Below are 17,361 nucleotides of genomic sequence, written 5' to 3'. Positions count from 1 at the left end.
CTCACCCTGGCACAGGCGCGCGCGCCCCCGGACACCCTGGCGCCCCGGCATCCTGCACCGCACGGGCGCCCGCCGCCGCGGCGCGAACCGTCACTCTGCAGACAGCCAGACAAAGCGCCAGCTCGCGGGCCCCTTCACCATCTTCCAGAGACGGGAGTCTTTGTCACATGTCGCTGGGCACCCTCCCCAACACACCCACACATACCCACACTCCCACACGTCCCCGCAGCCACAGGCAGGGCCAGGCGCAAACCCACGCTGTTGCCGGGACCCTCGCATTCACAGACACACTCTGAAGGTCATGACCGTTCTGCATCACCGAGTCACGTGGAGGGTCCCCAACACGCATGGGGCCCTGGAGGGGGGGCTTGGGCGACGCCCCCGTCAGGGCCGCTGCGGGGTGGGGCCGAGAGGGCTCGGCCTCCCGGCTGGCGCCGCGCCCCGCTGCCCACCCCTCCCTCCCCCTTCCCAGGCTCCCTGCCCGCCCCGCGAGCGAGCTCGGGAGCCAACCGGTCTCCGCCTCCGGCCCGATTGGTCTGCGCAGCGTGGTTTCCCAGCAGGCCGGCGGAGGCACGCCGTTTGAAGCTGTGCGTCAGTGGTCTTCGCCTGCCTGCAGCCCCTCCCTCCCGCTTTGGCTCTGCCGGGCCCTTTCCCTGGGAGGGCCGCCTGGGATTAGCTAGGCTCAGCGGAGGATGGGCTCCTGGTTGGTGAGGAGGCCCCAGCTTCCTGCCTCCGAGAGCCAGGGCTGGGGTGCGAGCGCTGAGGGCTCAGAACCAGGTGGGACACCCTGGCTCTTCGTAGTGGTTCGCCCAGTTTTGAAACAAGGCAAGTCGCCAAACCCCTGGGGTATCTCCTACTCCGCAGGCTACGTGGCCTGATTCCTAGGGGCTTGGTGGGTGGGAACTCGGAAACGAACTGAACTGTAATCCTGCCTGGCACAGCAGGTAACCTTGGGCAAATTATTTCACCACTGAAACAATTTCCTCATCTAGACCAAGGGGTATCAATCGTATGTACTTATCTACTACGCATGGTGAGAGGAGAGGAAACGACGCAGCCTCTGGGGGGCGTAGTCACCTGGCAGCTGGCAGCCTTTCTCACTGTTGCCACTCCCAGGACCTCAGCTGTGGAATTTGTCAAATGAAGGCATTGGATCCTAGCACGGGGTCAACTGTGACGCTCAGTGGCATCTGCTAGTCCTTTGTTCCTATTCTGCCCATCAAAAATGTTTTCATTCACTAAAGACATGTTGCTAGCATCTACCATGTGCTGCCCTGTGCTGGGAGTTAGGGCACATCAGGAACCAGATGGGCCTGGCTCCTGCCCCCACGGAGCAGAGGGGGAGGGGGCTACAGAAGGGAAAAGCAGAGCCTGAAAGGGGAAGCCTCTGAGGATCTTTCTCACCCTTGTGCACTTCTAGGTTCTTTAGATGGTTTAACTGGTTTTCTGTTCTCAAATACCATGCCTTGGCCCAGTTGAAATGTCCCCATGTCTTTAGGAGGGGCAGGGACTAATCTCAGGGACAGGCTCACCTGTGACTCCAGACAGGCATGAGGTCATGTTGGCTGGGTCCCACTCTGCAGTGACCAGCTGTGGGATGCTGGTGGGGGAGGCGGCCTTCCACCTAGGCCTTCAGGCAATAGGGAACCTTCGGGGGACAGGTAGAATCTCTTGGAGCAGCCACGGGGCACAGCAGTCCATGCTGGGCCTGGAGCCCCCTACTGAAGGTACCAACAGAGATCATGAATGGGTGACACATGGAGATGATTTCTCTGAAGTGATAGCCAGGGCTATAGCTATGTGGTCACAGGCACACACACACAGGAATCTCAGCCACATGGCCTCATGTCATGGGACATCTCTTTGCACTGGTTCCCAGGCCCCCACACAGCCTCTCGGTTTGACTCGCCCTGCCCTAGCTTCATGCCATCACCTTGCCATTTAATAAGCAGAACTCAGGGTCTGTGTGCATGAAACACATGGACACAGGTATCTCAGACAGTACTCCTGCCTCCCAAAACACTTAAAGGTGTGTGAGGAATGTAGCCAAAAGATGGTGAGGCTGAGGGAGAAGCTTTCTGAGGCTGGTCCCATGGAGGCCTAACTAGAAAGGGGTGCCAGCTCTGTGGTTAGGGCGGGCGGTGAGGCCTTTAACCTGATTTCCAGGAAAAGCATACCAGGCAGGTGCAAAGGTGAGGTGTGAGCACAAGGCAAGTTTGGATCGGCTAGAGATGGCTACGGCAGAATCACCCGGCTTGACCAGTGACATGGGAGGAGTGGGTGGTGAGGATGATGGACCGTAGGTTTTGGCAACCAGGTGGACAGTGAGGCACCCTGGAAGGCAGAGGAGAACAGGGTGAGGGAAGCTGTTTTTAGACTTGAGCTTATGCGAGGGACACACAAGGAGAGATGCCCAGGAGGCGTTTCCACTTTGGGGTCCTGATTCTGGAGCCGGAGGCCAAGGGTGAGGCCAATCAGGGAGAGTGTACTGTATGAGAAGCAGCCCAGTGACAGCCCTGATGACTCCATCCTCCAGGCATAAAAGGAGTCCCCACTGGTGACCAGGGAGAAGGAGGAGGGCAAGATGTCTTGGAAGCCCGGGGAGGGAATGGCAGGTGGAGCTGTTAGAAGGGCGGGAAAGTGCCCATGGATTTAGCCATGAGGAGGGGCCTTAGCCTGCCAGGGTGTGGCCGTGTGTTCTGTGTGCAGGGGGTGGCGGCTACATGCCACTCTCGCTGTGGGAAGCCCTCATCCGTTTTCTTTGCTGTGGGAGGTGTGGAGGTGCTTGTTTTCAGATCCCTGAGGAAGGAGGAGGTGGGAGTCAGCACATGATCTGGGGTGAGCAAGGAGGAAGCAGGCTCAGCCCCCTGACAGCTTAGGGGACTCTGCCAGAAGGGGGAGGTGGTGGTGAGGAAATGGGGAAATGCCACTCCACAGGGAGCATGGCGTCCTGGGGAATTTGGGAAGCTGTGCTGGCCAGGTGACACCTTCAGCTGCTTCTCCTTTCCTGTCTTTGCTGCATGGTGACACCCTCCCACCCACCTCTGTCCCGCAGACCAACATCCCCTTCCTGCAGAATGTGCTCAACAACCAGCAGTTCCTGGCAGGCATCGTGGACACCCAGTTCATCGACGAGAACCCGGAGCTATTCCAGCTGCGGCCCGCACAGAACCGGGCCCAGAAGCTGCTGTACTACCTCGGTCTGGCCCCGAGACTGCCCTGCCCTACCCCCCAGATGCCTTGCTCCTGGTCCCCTGCCCAGAGAGTTTCCTAGCACCCCCCACCTGCTCTCCCACCTTCCTTGCTCCTGATCTTAGAGACCCCTCTTTTCTATCTATGTAGCCCTCAGTAGGTCTCCACTGCCTAGCTTTGGAGAGGACAGGGGCCAGCTGGAGGACTAGGGATCCTGGAGGAGTCCCCTCATCCCCGAGCCCACCTACTCTCACTCCTGCCCTCAACTCAGACTCTGCCCGGCCTGCCTGACCTGCTGCCCACTCTCTCCACAGGACATGTCATGGTGAACGGCCCGACCACCCCAATCCCTGTTAAGACCAATCCCAGCCCCACAGACCCCATTATCCCTGCAGTGCCTATAGGTAGGTGAGACCCATTCTGCCAACTCATGGGGGAGACAGGAGGTTGCTGCCTGCAGAGTGAGTGCTCAGGCCTGGTCTTCCCTAGGCCCGCCCCCGGCTGGCTTCAGAGACATCCTGCTGCAGGAGGGGCCCGAGGGCTTTGCTCGAGCAGTGAGGAACCACCAGGGGCTGCTGCTGATGGACACGACCTTCAGGGATGCCCACCAGTCACTGCTGGCCACTCGTGTGCGAACCCATGACCTCAAAAAGATCGCCCCCTATGTTGCCCACAACTTCAGCAAGCTCTTCAGCATAGAGAACTGGGGAGGTAGGCTGGAGGAGGGCTGAAATGTGGGGCCGCGCTTGGAAGAATTAGGCGCCCACAGTGTGGTCAGGCCGCTGGAGACTCTGTAGAAGCTGGAGACGCTGACATTGAGGGAACCAGTGAGAACTGGAGGCGGCGCAGTGTGCGTTTGTTCAGCAAAGTGACTGGGGCCCACTCTGGTCAGGCCTGGTGCCAGGCACAAGACCAGAGCTGAGACCCAGGCGGCTCAGGGTCAGTCTGTTAACTATAGCAGGGGTCCCCAAACCCTGGACCATGGACCATTTCTGGTCCGTGGCCTGTTAGGAACTGGAGAGGTGAGCGGCGGGCCAGCGAGCAAAGCTTCATCTGTATTTGCAGCCGCTCCCCAGCGCCAGCATCACTGCCTCAGCTCCACCTCAGATCATCAGGCATTAGATTCTCATAGGAGCCCCAGTCCCTGGTGCCACAAAGGTTGGGGACCGCTGACTTACAGCACAGAGAATGCACTGGGAGCTGTCAGAGCAGGCTCAGAACAGTGAGCTGAGCTGCCGAGATCAGCAAAGGAAAAAGCCTATGGGGGGCTGCATGGGAATGTGAGGGACCCTGAAGATAAGCAGGACCTGGCATTAGGGCCAGAGCCTCAGGCCACCGAGCTGCAGGGTGTGGTGGGGTCCCCTGGGTGTTTGGGGCTGACCTGGGCTTCTTGGTCACTGTACAGGAGCCACGTTTGACGTTGCGATGCGCTTCCTGTACGAGTGCCCTTGGCGGCGTCTGCAGGAGCTCCGGGAGCTCATCCCCAACATCCCGTTCCAGATGCTGCTGCGGGGGGCCAATGCCGTGGGCTACACCAACTACCCCGACAATGTGGTCTTCAAGTGAGCCTGGGGTTGGGTGGGTAGATACCATACAGCATGGCCCAGCAGGTGCCAGGCCACATTGCAGTGGCCTGTGCTCCCCACAGCAGGCTCAAAACCAAGCCTTCCGGTAGCTGCACCCAGTGAGGGCTGCTATTGGAAATATGAAGTGTAGAAATGTAGTCAGAGAACTGGAAGGGCTTCTAGATCATGGGGCAGAGAGGCCCCACGAAGGCAGGTGACTTGTCCCAGGCCACACGGTGTAGAGCTGGGGCAGAACCCAGCATCAGGACTCCCCGTTCAGTGCTCTTTCTCCCTCAGCCTGCCAGTCCTTTGCAAAGAATCCCCAGCTAATCTAATCCTTCTGACCTGGGCACAACTAGCATAGGACAGCTCTGTGCCAGATGCCTCTGGGGAGACCCTGCCCAGCTCAGCTGCTTGTAGGAAAGGTCTTGTCCACACTGTGGTGCCCCGCTCCCACTGATCCTGTGGGTACCACGATTCCTGCCAGGCCAGACCCTCAGAACTCATCCCCCAGGGACCACAGGGGGGCCAGGAGCTTGAGAAGGAGGTGCAGCGGGGAGTGAGGATGGGGCTAACCCCGGGCTCTCCTACCCACTCAGGTTCTGTGAGGTGGCCAAGGAGAATGGCATGGATGTCTTCCGGGTCTTTGACTCCCTCAACTACCTGCCCAATTTACTGCTGGGCATGGAGGCAGTAGGCAGTGCTGGAGGCGTGGTGGAGGCTGCCATCTCCTACACGGGTGACGTGGCCAACCCCAGCCGCACCAAATACTCGCTGCAGTACTACATGGACTTGGCAGAAGAGCTGGTGCGAGCCGGCACCCACATCCTGTGCATCAAGGTGCCTGGGCCCAGCCCACCTCCAGCAGTCCCACTTTCCCATCCCCCGCCCCCCGCCTCTCTAACACCTTTGCCCCTCATCTCCCCACCATGCACACATCGGGTCTTCCTCTTACCACCTTTGTCTCTCCTCTTCCCCCAGGACATGGCAGGGCTGCTGAAGCCAGCAGCCTGCACCATGCTGGTCAGCTCTCTCCGGGACCGCTTCCCCGACCTTCCACTGCACATCCACACCCACGACACGTCAGGGGCAGGCGTGGCAACCATGCTGGCCTGTGCCCAGGCCGGGGCCGATGTGGTGGATGTGGCAGCTGATGCCATGTCTGGGATGACTTCACAGCCCAGTATGGGGGCCTTGGTGGCCTGCACCCAAGGCACTCCCCTAGAAACAGGTAGGAAGAGCAGCAGCCTGTGGCCTCCTCCCTTTCAAAGCCACAGCCCCCATCAGTCCCAGCAGTCTGGCATATCCTAGAATCCAGATGCTCTTGCCTGGCCCTGCCTTCCCATCACTCAAGCTGAGATGGGACCTGAGCTGGCCCCAGGGTCCTGGGAAGAGCAGCTGAGAGTTTGGCACATTCCCAAGCTCTCCCCTGCCTCTGGTCTCCCTGCAGGGGTGCCCCTGGAGCGCGTGTTTGACTATAGTGAGTACTGGGAGGGGACCCGGGGACTGTATGCGGCCTTTGACTGCACGGCCACCATGAAGTCTGGCAATTCGGACGTGTATGAGAATGAGATCCCAGGGGGCCAGTACACCAACCTGCACTTCCAGGCACACAGCATGGGGCTTGGCTCCAGGTTCAAGGAGGTCAAGAAGGCCTACGTGGAAGCCAACCAGATGCTTGGTGATCTCATCAAGGTGAGCCAGGCCAAGTGCCCTTACCCCGGCTTCGGTACCTCCATAAGGTACCTGGCACCCTAACCCAGGGGCTCTTCTCCTTAGGTGACACCCTCCTCCAAGATCGTGGGGGACCTAGCCCAGTTCATGGTGCAGAATGGGTTGACCAGAGCAGTGGCTGAGGCCCAGGCAGAAGAGCTGTCCTTCCCCCGCTCCGTGGTGGAGTTTCTGCAGGGCTACATCGGCATCCCCCACGGGGGATTCCCTGAGCCCCTTCGCTCCAAGGTAGGGACCAAGGTGGGGACAGCCCGGCCCAGTGTGAGGCGGGGTTGGGGGCGGGAATCGTGCCTGATCCTCTGCTCTGTCCCCAGGTGCTAAAGGACCTGCCAAGGGTGGAGGGGCGGCCCGGAGCCTCCATCCCTCCCCTGGATCTGCAGGCGCTAGAGAAGGAGCTGACAGAGCGGCACGGAGAGGAGATGACCCCAGAGGACGTGCTCTCCGCAGCCATCTACCCCGATGTCTTTTCCAACTTCAAGGACTTCACTGCTACCTTTGGTCCCCTGGATAGCCTCAATACCCGCCTCTTCCTTCAGGGACCCAAAATCGCAGAGGAGTTTGAGGTCAGTGGCTCTGGCACCTACATACACTCCACTCCAAGACCCCCCGCCCCCACTTCCCTAAGGACCCTAGTACATCTAGCGCTCCAGACTTTGGCTTGGCTGTCATCAGCCCCGAGAGCTATGAGTGCACAAAGTACACTTGGGAAACTGGGGAGCTAGGCCTTTATAAGTTGAGGAGCTGAGACCCAAGGTGGAGGGACTTGGTCAGGAGCTACTCCCCTCCCACCTGCCCCCCAGCTCTGCGCTTCCACTTTCTCCTGCAGGTGGAGCTGGAGAGAGGCAAGACGCTGCACATCAAAGCCCTGGCCATAACTGACCTGAACCGGACTGGACAGAGGCAGGTCTTCTTCGAGCTCAATGGACAGCTGCGGTCCATTCTGGTCAAGGACACTCAGGCCATGAAGGTACAGTTCCCCCTACACTGGCTAGGTGGTGGGACAGGAGGGGCCTGGTGTCTCATGTCCCCTCTGCCCTGTTCAGGAGATGCACTTCCACCCCAAGGCCCTAAAGGATGTGAAGGGCCAGATCGGGGCACCCATGCCTGGAAAGGTGATAGACATCAAGGTGGCGGCAGGGGCCAAGGTGGCCAAAGGTCAGCCCCTGTGTGTGCTCAGTGCCATGAAGATGGAGACTGTGGTGACTTCACCCATGGAGGGCACTGTCCGCAAGATCCACGTAACCAAGGACATGATACTGGAGGGTGACGACCTCATCCTGGAAATTGAGTGACCTTGCCCCAGACTCGCAGGCTGGCCATCCCCACCCCAAGCCTTCTAGAGATGCTGTGCTGCCAGGGCAGGCCCGGGCTAGCCAGTGCCTGACCCTGGAGTTCCTGTCCTCAGCTGCTTGTGGCAAGAGACACTGCCCGTGGTGGCCCATTTCCTTTCTCCAGCCATCTCTCTTTTCCCTGCTGGTGGACACTCACATATTCACCTCTTGCCAAGTGAGGGTCCTATCCTTGCTGGAGACTACAGGCCACGGTGGGCCTAGGATCCGCGGGAGCAGGTTCAGGGGTCTGACCTCCTTGGGGGAGACCTAAGCCCCAGATCCTGAGAACTTTGCTCAATAAAACTGGCTTTTCCTGCCTTCCATGCCGGGTCCTTTGCAGCCCACCTGTGTGCCATTTGGCAGAGGGGCAGGGCTGCCTCTTGACTCCCCAGGCTAGTTGGATCTTCCTCCTTGGAGGGTAGCGAGGATGACAGTGGCCTTGGTTTAAGCTGCCAGAATGCCTCCTGTATACACACCCCAAACAGGATTAGCTAGTTGTTACTGAGAGCTTAAGGGCGAGGTGGGGTGGAGGGACTGTTCTAAGCACCTGACATGTAATTAATTCAGGGAATCAAACTTCACCCATTTTATGGACACAGAAATGGAGCCACAGAAAGGTTAAGTGACTTGTCCAGGACGCCACAGCTAGTAAGAGAGGGTTCAAACCCAGGCTGTCGGTGGACTTGCTTTCTAGCCACACCGCTTGACCTTCTAAACCCAGGTTCTACCTCCCACCCCATTCGTTCAGGTCTGGACGCAAACAGGCACCACCTTCTGGGAGGTGGCTGAGACCCTGGATGTGGGAACTTTTGAGTGTGAGGATTCTGGGGAGAGGTGAGTGCACTGGATTCTGAGTCCCTGGATCTCATTCTGCCCACGCCCCACGAGCACTCGCAGGAGCATCCTAATCCCGAGCCCCCGTCCTCTCGCCCTGCTTGCACCACTGTACTGCTGCCCACCGCAAAGGTGAGGATGGCCAGTGAGGTGAAAGGTGGAGCAGGAGCATGGGAAAGGGGAGCAGTAGGGCCCAGATACCCCAACACTCCAGGGAACCATCCCAGCCCCCTGTCAGCCAGTGCTCCTGGGGTGGGCCTGGGCTTCCTCCTCCTTGGACTCCAAGATCCCACAGGTACCCTCTGAATGGGCCCATGCTCACCCCCTCTGCCTCTCTGATAGCTGCTGCACAGAACTTGCTAGCAAAGTTCGTGTGTGACTGTCAAGATGCCCTTTTAGATCCAAGTGAACACAGTTTTAGTCATGGCCAACCTGGGGGTGCCAGGGGAGTGACTGCGCATTTGTTTCCTCTCCTCCAACCACCAGCCCGAGGGAAGGGGACTCAGTACCCTCCCTTGAGTCTGGAATAGGACCTGAAAACCATTCGCAACACATGAGAAGAGAAAACAGGATTCTAAGAACGAACCTTGAGTCAGTGTTGCTCAGCAGGGTTGCGGCTGCTCCCAGGGCTGCAGCCTTTGTCCCAGGTTCCTCCAGAGACCACACAAGCAACACGGTGGCAGAGGTCCAATGTAGAAAGAGCCAGGAAAGCCTCTACTCTCAGGTGACTCTGAGCTGGTTCCTCTTCCATTTGGACCTATTTCTTGTGTAATGTACACTGGTAGGCATGGGGAGATCCTGGTGAAAGCCCCACAGTGGACCTTCTACCCTCTCAGGACACAGGCTGCAGGCTCCATTGCTGGAGTCAGGGCCCTGGGTCTCACTTCCCGACACTGGTAGCCAAGTTACAGGCCCCATGATGTGGTGGGCTCACACCTGGTACCTGCAGTCCTAGGCTCACCTGTGCTAGAACCTGGGGCCTGGCTCAGGAAGGAGGAAGCTACAAGACCCAAGGCAGCCAAAGGCCCCCTCATCCTGCCCCCTACCAGGTAACTGTCCTTACCAGGCTGACCTGCCCAGAGGTTAGTGTCCAAGGCAGCTGGCAGAGATAGTGGGCATACTCCCAAGACCCCAAATAGACTAAATTCCCGAAGGTCCAAGGCCATGTTACCCAAGTTAAATCTCTTTAATATCCCAATACAAAGTCCTGATGCAAAAAGACAATGAGAAAACCCTGGGAAGTTGAGGGCAGGGGTTCTGTAAATCCCACCCCCAGCAGCTTTTCAGGGGCAGAGGAGCTCAGAGAAGCAGTAGTCCAAAATGAGGAAGGGAGTGCATGGCTCCTGGGACCTGCTCCTTGTCCCCTCACTCCCAGCTGCTCCTCAACCCCCTCTAGAGAGGGGCCGCACCCTTGGGTAGCTGCTCCTTTCTCTTGGTCCCTGGGATTCAACTACCTCTGGCTTCAATCCCCTACAAAAATTCCTGAGATCTCGGGGACCCTGGCCAACTCCTCCCCTGCAGTACCCCTGGACGGGGAGGGGCTGGGGAGCCCCATGAGAGTTCACACAAGTGTGTAAAGAAGCATGCGTCAGGAGCACAGGGGAGCCTCTGAGTCCCCTGCACGCTCCAAAAGCACACAAAGGGGAAGACTGCCGTAGAGCTTGGGGTCCGTGAGGGGCTGGAGCAGAAGCAGGAAGAGTCCTACACCCAAGGCATAGCCAGCCAGCAGGGGCCGCCTCTGTGGATGCTCCAGGGCTGCGCACACCGCAGGAAAGCCCATATAATTGCAGAAAGAGTGGCAGAGAACTGGCCCAATCAGGTGTCCTGGGGAGGAGAGACAGCAGCTCACAGAGCAGCCCCATCACCTCTGCGGGCCCTTCCAGGGCTAATGATCCTCATCCCCTGAAAAGGGACCGATGCCCCACACATCCACCCACACACCATGGCTTCTGCTTCCTTCTACCTCTCAGACCTCACCACGCTGAGGGCCCCAGGACTGTGGTTAAAAAAAAACGTCATTCCTAGAATAAACACAGGCTTCCCATTCTCCCACCCATTCTTGTGGGCCCCTGAGCCCCCGGGGACCCATGAGAGACTGAGGACCAACCTGTGCGGATGAAGAGGAAAGCAGTGTAGGCACCGAAGACAGCTGTGTAGGAGAACTGGAACGCTGGAGACGGGGAGGCCGCGAGTGACCACACCTGTATGCCCTTCCTGTCCCAGCACTGCACACCCATCCGCCAGGGACATCCCCTTCCCCCTGGGGGCGGTGGCTGCCTGCCCCAGCACCTATGGCTGTCCTCTACACCCCAACTCCCATGGTCAGAAGCCCCTCCAAATACTATAGTACTGTTCCCAACTATCCCTCCAGAGTGGCCATCAGGGACACCCTCACACACCCTAACCCAGGACTGCCCCAGGCACGCTCTCTAGGACTCACCGGCAGACAAGAAGATGCTCCCCACACTGCTCTGGCGGAAACGAAGCTGCTCAAAAATGTGGTGAAAATGGGCTGAAAGGAAAGCGAGAACCATGTCACATTCCTCCCAGCCTGCCCTACAGACCCTACCCGTGTCCCTAATCCCCATTCTCAGCTCTCATGCTGGGAACATCTCAACAGGACCAGGCTGGACAGACTCACCAACTCCAAAGAAAAGTGGGCAGGTGAACACAGCAGGGCCCAGGCCTGTACACGGTGCTAACATGGGCAGCATGCAGGCCCGGAACACCAGCTCCTCTGTCAGGGGTGCAATCACCTGGTTCCGCAGCCAACGCATGTCCGTGAGGCAGCGGGCCCAGGAGCGAGGGGCTAGAGAGGAGATTCAGAATAAGCAGTGAGTGACGAGTTATTGAACAGAAAGACCGTCCTTAGAGGCCACAAGGGCCCCTCTCCCACACCCTTTTCCTGGACAAACTCAGGTTAGGCATCAATACTCCTGAGAACAGGTAAGGGTAGAGCTTTGTTTATCAAGTCCACCTTAAGGCAATGTCTCAAGAGAACTGAACAGAAAGGCATTAGTAGCTGAAGCAGGATATCCTGGTAGTAAACTCTGGAAATATCAAAATGTGTCCAAGACCAGCTTTGGTTTGGAGTGGCCAAAAGTTAGGGGAAGCAGCGGCCAATGCTCTCTAGTCCACACCAAGTACTGCTGGAGGTCCCTAGAAGGCTCCTTGGATACCAGGGGCCAACTCTTTGAGGCCTCCCGCTACATGTCCCCATTTTACTGATGTAGAAACACAACATCTCACTTCACATGTTCAAGTCCCATCGTGAGCAGGAGGAATGCCTTTGTTCTGGACTGCCTGTGCCTACTTTTCCCCTCAGCTTTGAGAACTCACCTAAGACAACCTTCAACCCATCTGCCAGGTCACAGGGGCAATCCATAGAGAGTTGCATAAGTGGGCCCAGAAAAAGAATCTGGAGGCAGAAAAACGAGAGCAATCAAAAGGAAGGCTTAAACCATAATCCACTGCCCTTACCCAGACAAGGCTTCATGAGACTTCAAGCTTCCAGTGCTCATCTTGAATTGCCCCCCCCATGCAGATCCAAGGGCCTCGAGCCATCTTACAGTTCCTATCTCCCATCACTCAAAAACTGGACACAATCAAGATAAGAAAAAGGGTCACAGAAAGGAGCATCATGCTGCCAACAAAGGAGATAAGGAGAGAGGGACTCACCATGGTCAGCAGCAGGGGCAGCAGTGCTGCTGGGAAAATGCCCTCCAGTCTGAAGCCCATCAGGCTGAGCAGGGATGTGCCTGGCTGAGCCACAGGAAAGGGGGCATCAGTCTTGCTTCCTCCCCCAAACCCGCTGAGATCTCTCCCGTTGCCCTCTGCCCCGCCTCCTTCGCACCTGGATGCCTGTGAGTTCCCTCCAGAGTAGTACGCAGAGGGGCGAGAGGCTGGACACCACCAGGACACTGGTGAAGCGCCGCTTGATGACGGCAGGGTGGTCCCTACGAAGAAGACAGAAAGTTCAGGGGGCCCACTGCCGCCGCCTGACAGCGCGACCCCGCCCCCGATTCGCCCAAGCCCCGCCCACAACCCCGCCCCGCGGAGGCGCGGCTTCCTGCCGCGCGCAGCCCCCGCACCGAGGCAGCTCGCTCTTCCAGACGTAGAGGCTGCCCACGTAGGAGCAGGCGAGGCTGAGGCAGGAGAACACGGACACCCAGCAGCACAGCCCGGGGCCCGGACCGCCCAGAGCTGCCGACTCCGGTTGCCGCTCAGGCCGCGGCACCGACAGCAGGCGCAGTCCGTCCCCGCCCAGCGCCGCCATCGCGCCCGGACCCGCGGCGCTCACCAGTGACGCAATCCTGCCGCCACTCGGACCGCGCCTGCGGGAAGCTGGGGTGACGCCATCTGGCGGCGCGGATTCCCGGCCCCGCCCCGACAGAGACACACCAGGCGTCGGAGGAGTAAGTTTATTGAACTTCGGCAACGCGTGGCCCCTGCAGCCATCCGGCCGTCGTGGACGCGCGAGGAGAGGGTTCAGCTCAAGGGCCGGGACTCAACCACTCCGACAGGTTGGAGACCTCCTGCAGCCACAGCGCGTCCTGCGGGAAAGACGACCGGCGGGAGGACCTCTCGGCGAGCCCAGGTTCCCGCCCCTCCTGTGCAGCCCTCGCCAGGTTACCTCCAGGCCGCCCCCGGGGCCCGCCCTGCTTCTGCTGGGGGCCAGGGAGGCCGCGGGGGTCTCCGCACGGCGTGGGGCCGCCTCTGACGGGCCCGGGACCCTGGCAGCGTGGAAAGCCTGCGTCTCCTCCACGACCTGATGGAGGCTGCCCTTCTTGAGCCTCTTGCTTTCTGTTTGCCCGCTGGTCCCTAGGAGAAAACAGACTCACTTATCTTACTCCCACGGTCCTGGGCCAGACAGACCCTTGGGGGATTCCTGGGAGAAAGGGAGGAGCTGGGGCCAGCTCTGTCAGCCTTCCTACCTCAGAACCCTCTCATCAGGTCCGGTCCAGATCAAAGCCTGGCAGCTCCCGCTCTCCAGGTACAGTCTGAGGCTGCAGAATGGTTCACGGTCTCCCTATCCCCCTTGAGCAGGGCCTGGGAAACGGCATCTGGGATTGTACCAAACTCTCACTCGGGGCTCACTGCACACAAATTCTTCGTGGAGTCTGTACTATCCAGCTTCTCCCCTGCGAGGCTGGTCACCTTGCCAGAAAGCTGGCCTCACCTCTCCCATTGCTGCTCATGCTGCATGAGGCAGTGCCTACAGGCCGCCCTCCTACTATAAACCTGACTTACTTGTGCAAATTTATTTATTTATTTTTATTTTATTTTTTACAAATTTAAAGCACTGTTTTATCACACAGTGCATCCCTGCTAGTCTGGCTCTTTTAGAGACAGATGAGCCAAGCTGCCTGGGTTTGAATTCTGGCTCTACCATTTATTAGCTGCGTGACCTCTGGTAAGTTTGACATCTCTGGGCCTCAGGTTTCCTCAACTGTAAAATCAGAATAGTACTTACACCTCATAGGATTATTTTGAGATTGAAGAGCATCAATACATTTAAAAAGTTTAGAATGGTGCTTGGCACCTATACCATTGCAGGTTCAAGCACCAGTAACTATGGTTATTTCCAGCCATATACACATACACGCCTGCCGCTGCTGCCCCTGAATGCTGTTTAAGTATTGGAGGGGGGAAGACTTCAGTATGATCACCATCATCACATCACACACTGACACCTCCACATAACACATATCAAGGTTGAAATGGTGTCTGCATCCAGGAACAGCCTCCAGAGCCCCAAACAGCAGCAATCAAAACCAGGGAGAGCCACAGCATCAACATATAATGATGAAAAGACGTGAAGGAACCAACTCGATTCAGGGTCCCATCCCATCATGCATCTATCTGTACCTGCAAACACATTTCTAGTCCTATTATACTAGCTTTTGGAATGGAATGCCTCTTGCTACCCCAGAACACCCACACAAGCGTTGGGAGCCAACCAAATCCCAGGACACTGTCCTGGAAGGTACAGTTTGAAAGCCCAAAGTCATGCTTTTTTACTTCCCAACTTTGATCCAGAGCTCACCTGAAAAGCTAAACCCTTACCTGCAAGGAGCTCCAGGCTGCTGCTCTCATGTGTATCTTCTGTGTTTTCCTCTGCATCATTTTTCTCTGGGAGCAGCTGCTTAAGAAATTAGAAGTCCGGTTAGTTTTGCAGAAGCGTGAGTGGGCCCCAGTGAGATGAGTGTGCCTGGGGCTTTGTTTATCTCACAGGGCTATCTACCCTCACCCGCTTAATTCCTGGCTCATGTGAATCCCCCTAACCCAGCCCCCAACTTTCAAGGCTTCCTTCCACTGTAGCTTTTGAAGCTCGCTCCAGCATTTCCTGCCTCCTCTGGACTCCTGTCCCCTCCTGTCAGCCCCATTCCTCGGGCTCTGCAGTATGCACTGCATGCCCCTGTTCATCATTTTTATATGTGGATGTCCATTTTCTACATCTTACATTCCTTGAAAGGTAAGGTTCATCATGCCTACATCTCTTTACAGCTTGCACAGGGTAGATGCTCAACAAATGACTGACTAGGTCAAACCTGGGAAGCCACAGGGCACCTTTTATAGTCTCAGTAGCCTTTCACAGCCTTGCAACACAGTTCAATTTGTACAGAGAAACAAAGGTACTAAGATCAGAAACCAATCCTCTTAGCTCCTTGTTTTTTAAGAATATAAGTGTATAAAAATAGATACCCTCTTTATCAAAATTAAAAATTTTTGTGCTTCAGTGGACACTATAGAGAAAGTGCAAAGTCAGCACAGGAATGGGAAAAAAATATTTGCAAATCATATCTGATAAGGAACTTGTATCCAAAATAAAGAATTTATAATTCAACAATAAAATAACCCAATTCAAAATTGGGTTGCCAAAGGATTTGAATAGACATTTCTCCAAAGAAGAGTTACAGATGGCCAATATGCACATGAAAAGATGCTCAACATCATTTGCATTAAGGAAATGCAAATCAAAACCACTATTAGATGGTTTACCCCCACTATGATGGTAATAATAATAGGCGATAACAACTGTTGGTGAGGATACAGAAAATCTGAAACCTTTATACAGTACCAGTGGGAAAGTAAAATGGTACAGCTAGTTTGGAAAACAGTTTAGAAGTTCCTCAGTTACACGACCCAGCGACTCTCCTAGGTATATACCCAAAAAGATACAAACGTGTCCACACAAAAATATTCATAGTAACATCATTCATAATAGCCAAAAAATGGAAATAACACAAATGTCCATCAACTGATGGAGGAAAAAAATGTGGTACAGTAATCCCACCTTATCCATGGTTTCACTTTCATATAGTTTCAGTTACCCAAGGTCAACTGCAGTCCAAAAAATTACATGGAAAATTTAAGAAATAGGCAATTCGTTAAGTTTTAAATTGCACACCATTCTGAGTAGCCTGATGAAATCTCACGTTGCCTCTCCATTCCACTGGGAAATGCATCATCCCTTTGTCCGTGTCACCAGGCTGTAGGTGCTACCTGCTCATTAGTCACATAGTAGCCATCTCAGCTATCAGACTGAATGTCATGGTATCATGGTGCTTGTGTTCAAGTAGCCTTTATTTTACTTAGTAAATCGATAAGTTAATTCCTTTAAATGACAAGGAATGCATGTATAGGGAAAAACAGTGTCTATATAGGGTTCAGTATGACCTGTGGTTTCAGGCATCCACTGGGGGTCTTGGAACGTATCCCCCAAGGATAAGAGGGAACTGCTGTATATCTATAAAATGGAATATTGTCCAACCGTAAAAAAAGAATGCAGTATTGTTACATGTTACAACATGGATGAACCTTGAAAATATGCTAAATGAAGTCGGACACAAAAAACCATTTATTGTATGATTCTATTTATATGAAATATCCAGTATGGGCAGATCCATAGAGATGGTAAGTAGATTAGTGGTTGGCAGGGAATGGGAGGTGGGAGACTTGGGACTGACTGCAAATGAGATTTTCTTTTTGGCATGACGGAGATATTCTAGAATTTACTGGTGATGACTGCACAACACAGTAAATATACTTAAAACCACTGAATTGTACAATTTAAAATGGTAAATTTTATGGTACATGAGTTATAGCTCAAAAAATATTCTATCATATATTGTTTACTAAAGTAAGTTTCAATTTCTAAGTAATTACATTCCAAGGAACAGAAAGGTGGTAAAGATGGCCCTAAAAGAGTGAAATAGAGTATTACAAAAATTTCCAAACATTTTTTTTTTTTTTCCTGAGAGAAAGCTTATTGTTTTACTTCATTCTAGCCTGGAAAATCTCATGTAATAGACAAACTTTTCTCCTACCTTGAAATTGGTCTCACCAAGGAAATACCCACATTCAGAAATAAAGCTCTGAGCCCTAGTGGAGCCCTGCACACCGCTCAACAGGTCCCCTTAAGGACATTTAGTTCTGGTCTTCCCCACTGCCCCTGGGGAACAATACTTTTCCTTAGAAAGTGCCTCCCTGTTACTGATCCTGCTTATTCTGTGTTTAAGTTTCCAGTCCCTGCACACATCTATGACATTAAGCCCTGGAACACTATCTTGTCTACTGCTTCATAGCCCACTGTCCTGCTCCAACACCCAGGCTGAAAATCTCTACTCCTGTCATGACTGTTCCCTGAACTTATTCTATAATGCTCTAAAAACATATTCTCTCATTTCTTCCATTCTCCATAAGCT

The 17,361-nt window shown here is 55.2% G+C and overlaps 3 protein-coding genes across 14 annotated transcripts in view; 1 reads left to right on the top strand and 2 right to left on the bottom strand.

Moving 5' to 3' along the window:
- PC (pyruvate carboxylase) overlaps positions 1–8,145 on the top strand; it is a 97,976-nt gene extending 89,831 nt beyond the window's left edge. For all 9 annotated transcript variants that reach the window (XM_023535733.1, XM_023535727.1, XM_023535730.1 and 6 more), the window contains 11 exons: positions 3,056–3,200; positions 3,507–3,596; positions 3,682–3,903; positions 4,598–4,754; positions 5,357–5,597; positions 5,739–5,988; positions 6,208–6,452; positions 6,537–6,716; positions 6,803–7,051; positions 7,315–7,455; positions 7,532–8,145. In XM_023535733.1, coding sequence (XP_023391501.1) covers positions 3,056–3,200; positions 3,507–3,596; positions 3,682–3,903; positions 4,598–4,754; positions 5,357–5,597; positions 5,739–5,988; positions 6,208–6,452; positions 6,537–6,716; positions 6,803–7,051; positions 7,315–7,455; positions 7,532–7,780 — 2,169 coding nt within the window. In that variant the 3' untranslated portion in view covers positions 7,781–8,145. The remainder of the gene's footprint in view (positions 1–3,055; positions 3,201–3,506; positions 3,597–3,681; positions 3,904–4,597; positions 4,755–5,356; positions 5,598–5,738; positions 5,989–6,207; positions 6,453–6,536; positions 6,717–6,802; positions 7,052–7,314; positions 7,456–7,531) is intronic.
- A 1,670-nt stretch (positions 8,146–9,815) lies between these two features.
- On the bottom strand, positions 9,816–13,060 carry RCE1 (Ras converting CAAX endopeptidase 1). Of its 4 annotated transcripts, none has more exons than XM_011368938.2 (8): positions 12,745–13,060; positions 12,507–12,609; positions 12,332–12,415; positions 11,993–12,071; positions 11,295–11,462; positions 11,094–11,165; positions 10,761–10,823; positions 9,816–10,477 (listed from the first exon to the last, which is right to left on the bottom strand). In XM_011368938.2, the coding sequence occupies exons 1-8, from the start codon at positions 12,927–12,929 to the stop codon at positions 10,242–10,244; spliced, it is 990 nt and encodes a 329-aa protein (XP_011367240.1). In that variant the 5' UTR covers positions 12,930–13,060; the 3' UTR covers positions 9,816–10,241. The 4 variants fall into 4 exon arrangements, with proteins under 4 accessions (XP_011367240.1, XP_011367243.1, XP_011367242.1 ...); XM_011368941.2 differs by having other exon boundaries at positions 12,332–12,411; positions 12,745–12,967; XM_011368940.2 differs by lacking the exon at positions 12,332–12,415.
- Positions 13,061–13,081: 21 nt separating this feature from the next.
- The window catches only part of CUNH11orf80 (chromosome unknown C11orf80 homolog), a 59,827-nt gene continuing 55,547 nt past the window's right edge, over positions 13,082–17,361 (bottom strand). Inside the window, exons 14-16 of the mRNA XM_023535735.1 lie at positions 14,720–14,798; positions 13,287–13,474; positions 13,082–13,206 (exon numbers count right to left, since the gene is read on the bottom strand). Coding sequence (XP_023391503.1) covers positions 13,147–13,206; positions 13,287–13,474; positions 14,720–14,798 — 327 coding nt within the window. The 3' untranslated portion in view covers positions 13,082–13,146. The remainder of the gene's footprint in view (positions 13,207–13,286; positions 13,475–14,719; positions 14,799–17,361) is intronic.

This window comes from Pteropus vampyrus, unplaced genomic scaffold (assembly GCF_000151845.1).
Source record: "Pteropus vampyrus isolate Shadow unplaced genomic scaffold, Pvam_2.0 Scaffold144, whole genome shotgun sequence".
Classification (NCBI taxonomy): domain Eukaryota; kingdom Metazoa; phylum Chordata; class Mammalia; order Chiroptera; family Pteropodidae; genus Pteropus; species Pteropus vampyrus.
This window is presented reverse-complemented; position numbering and strand designations above follow the sequence as displayed.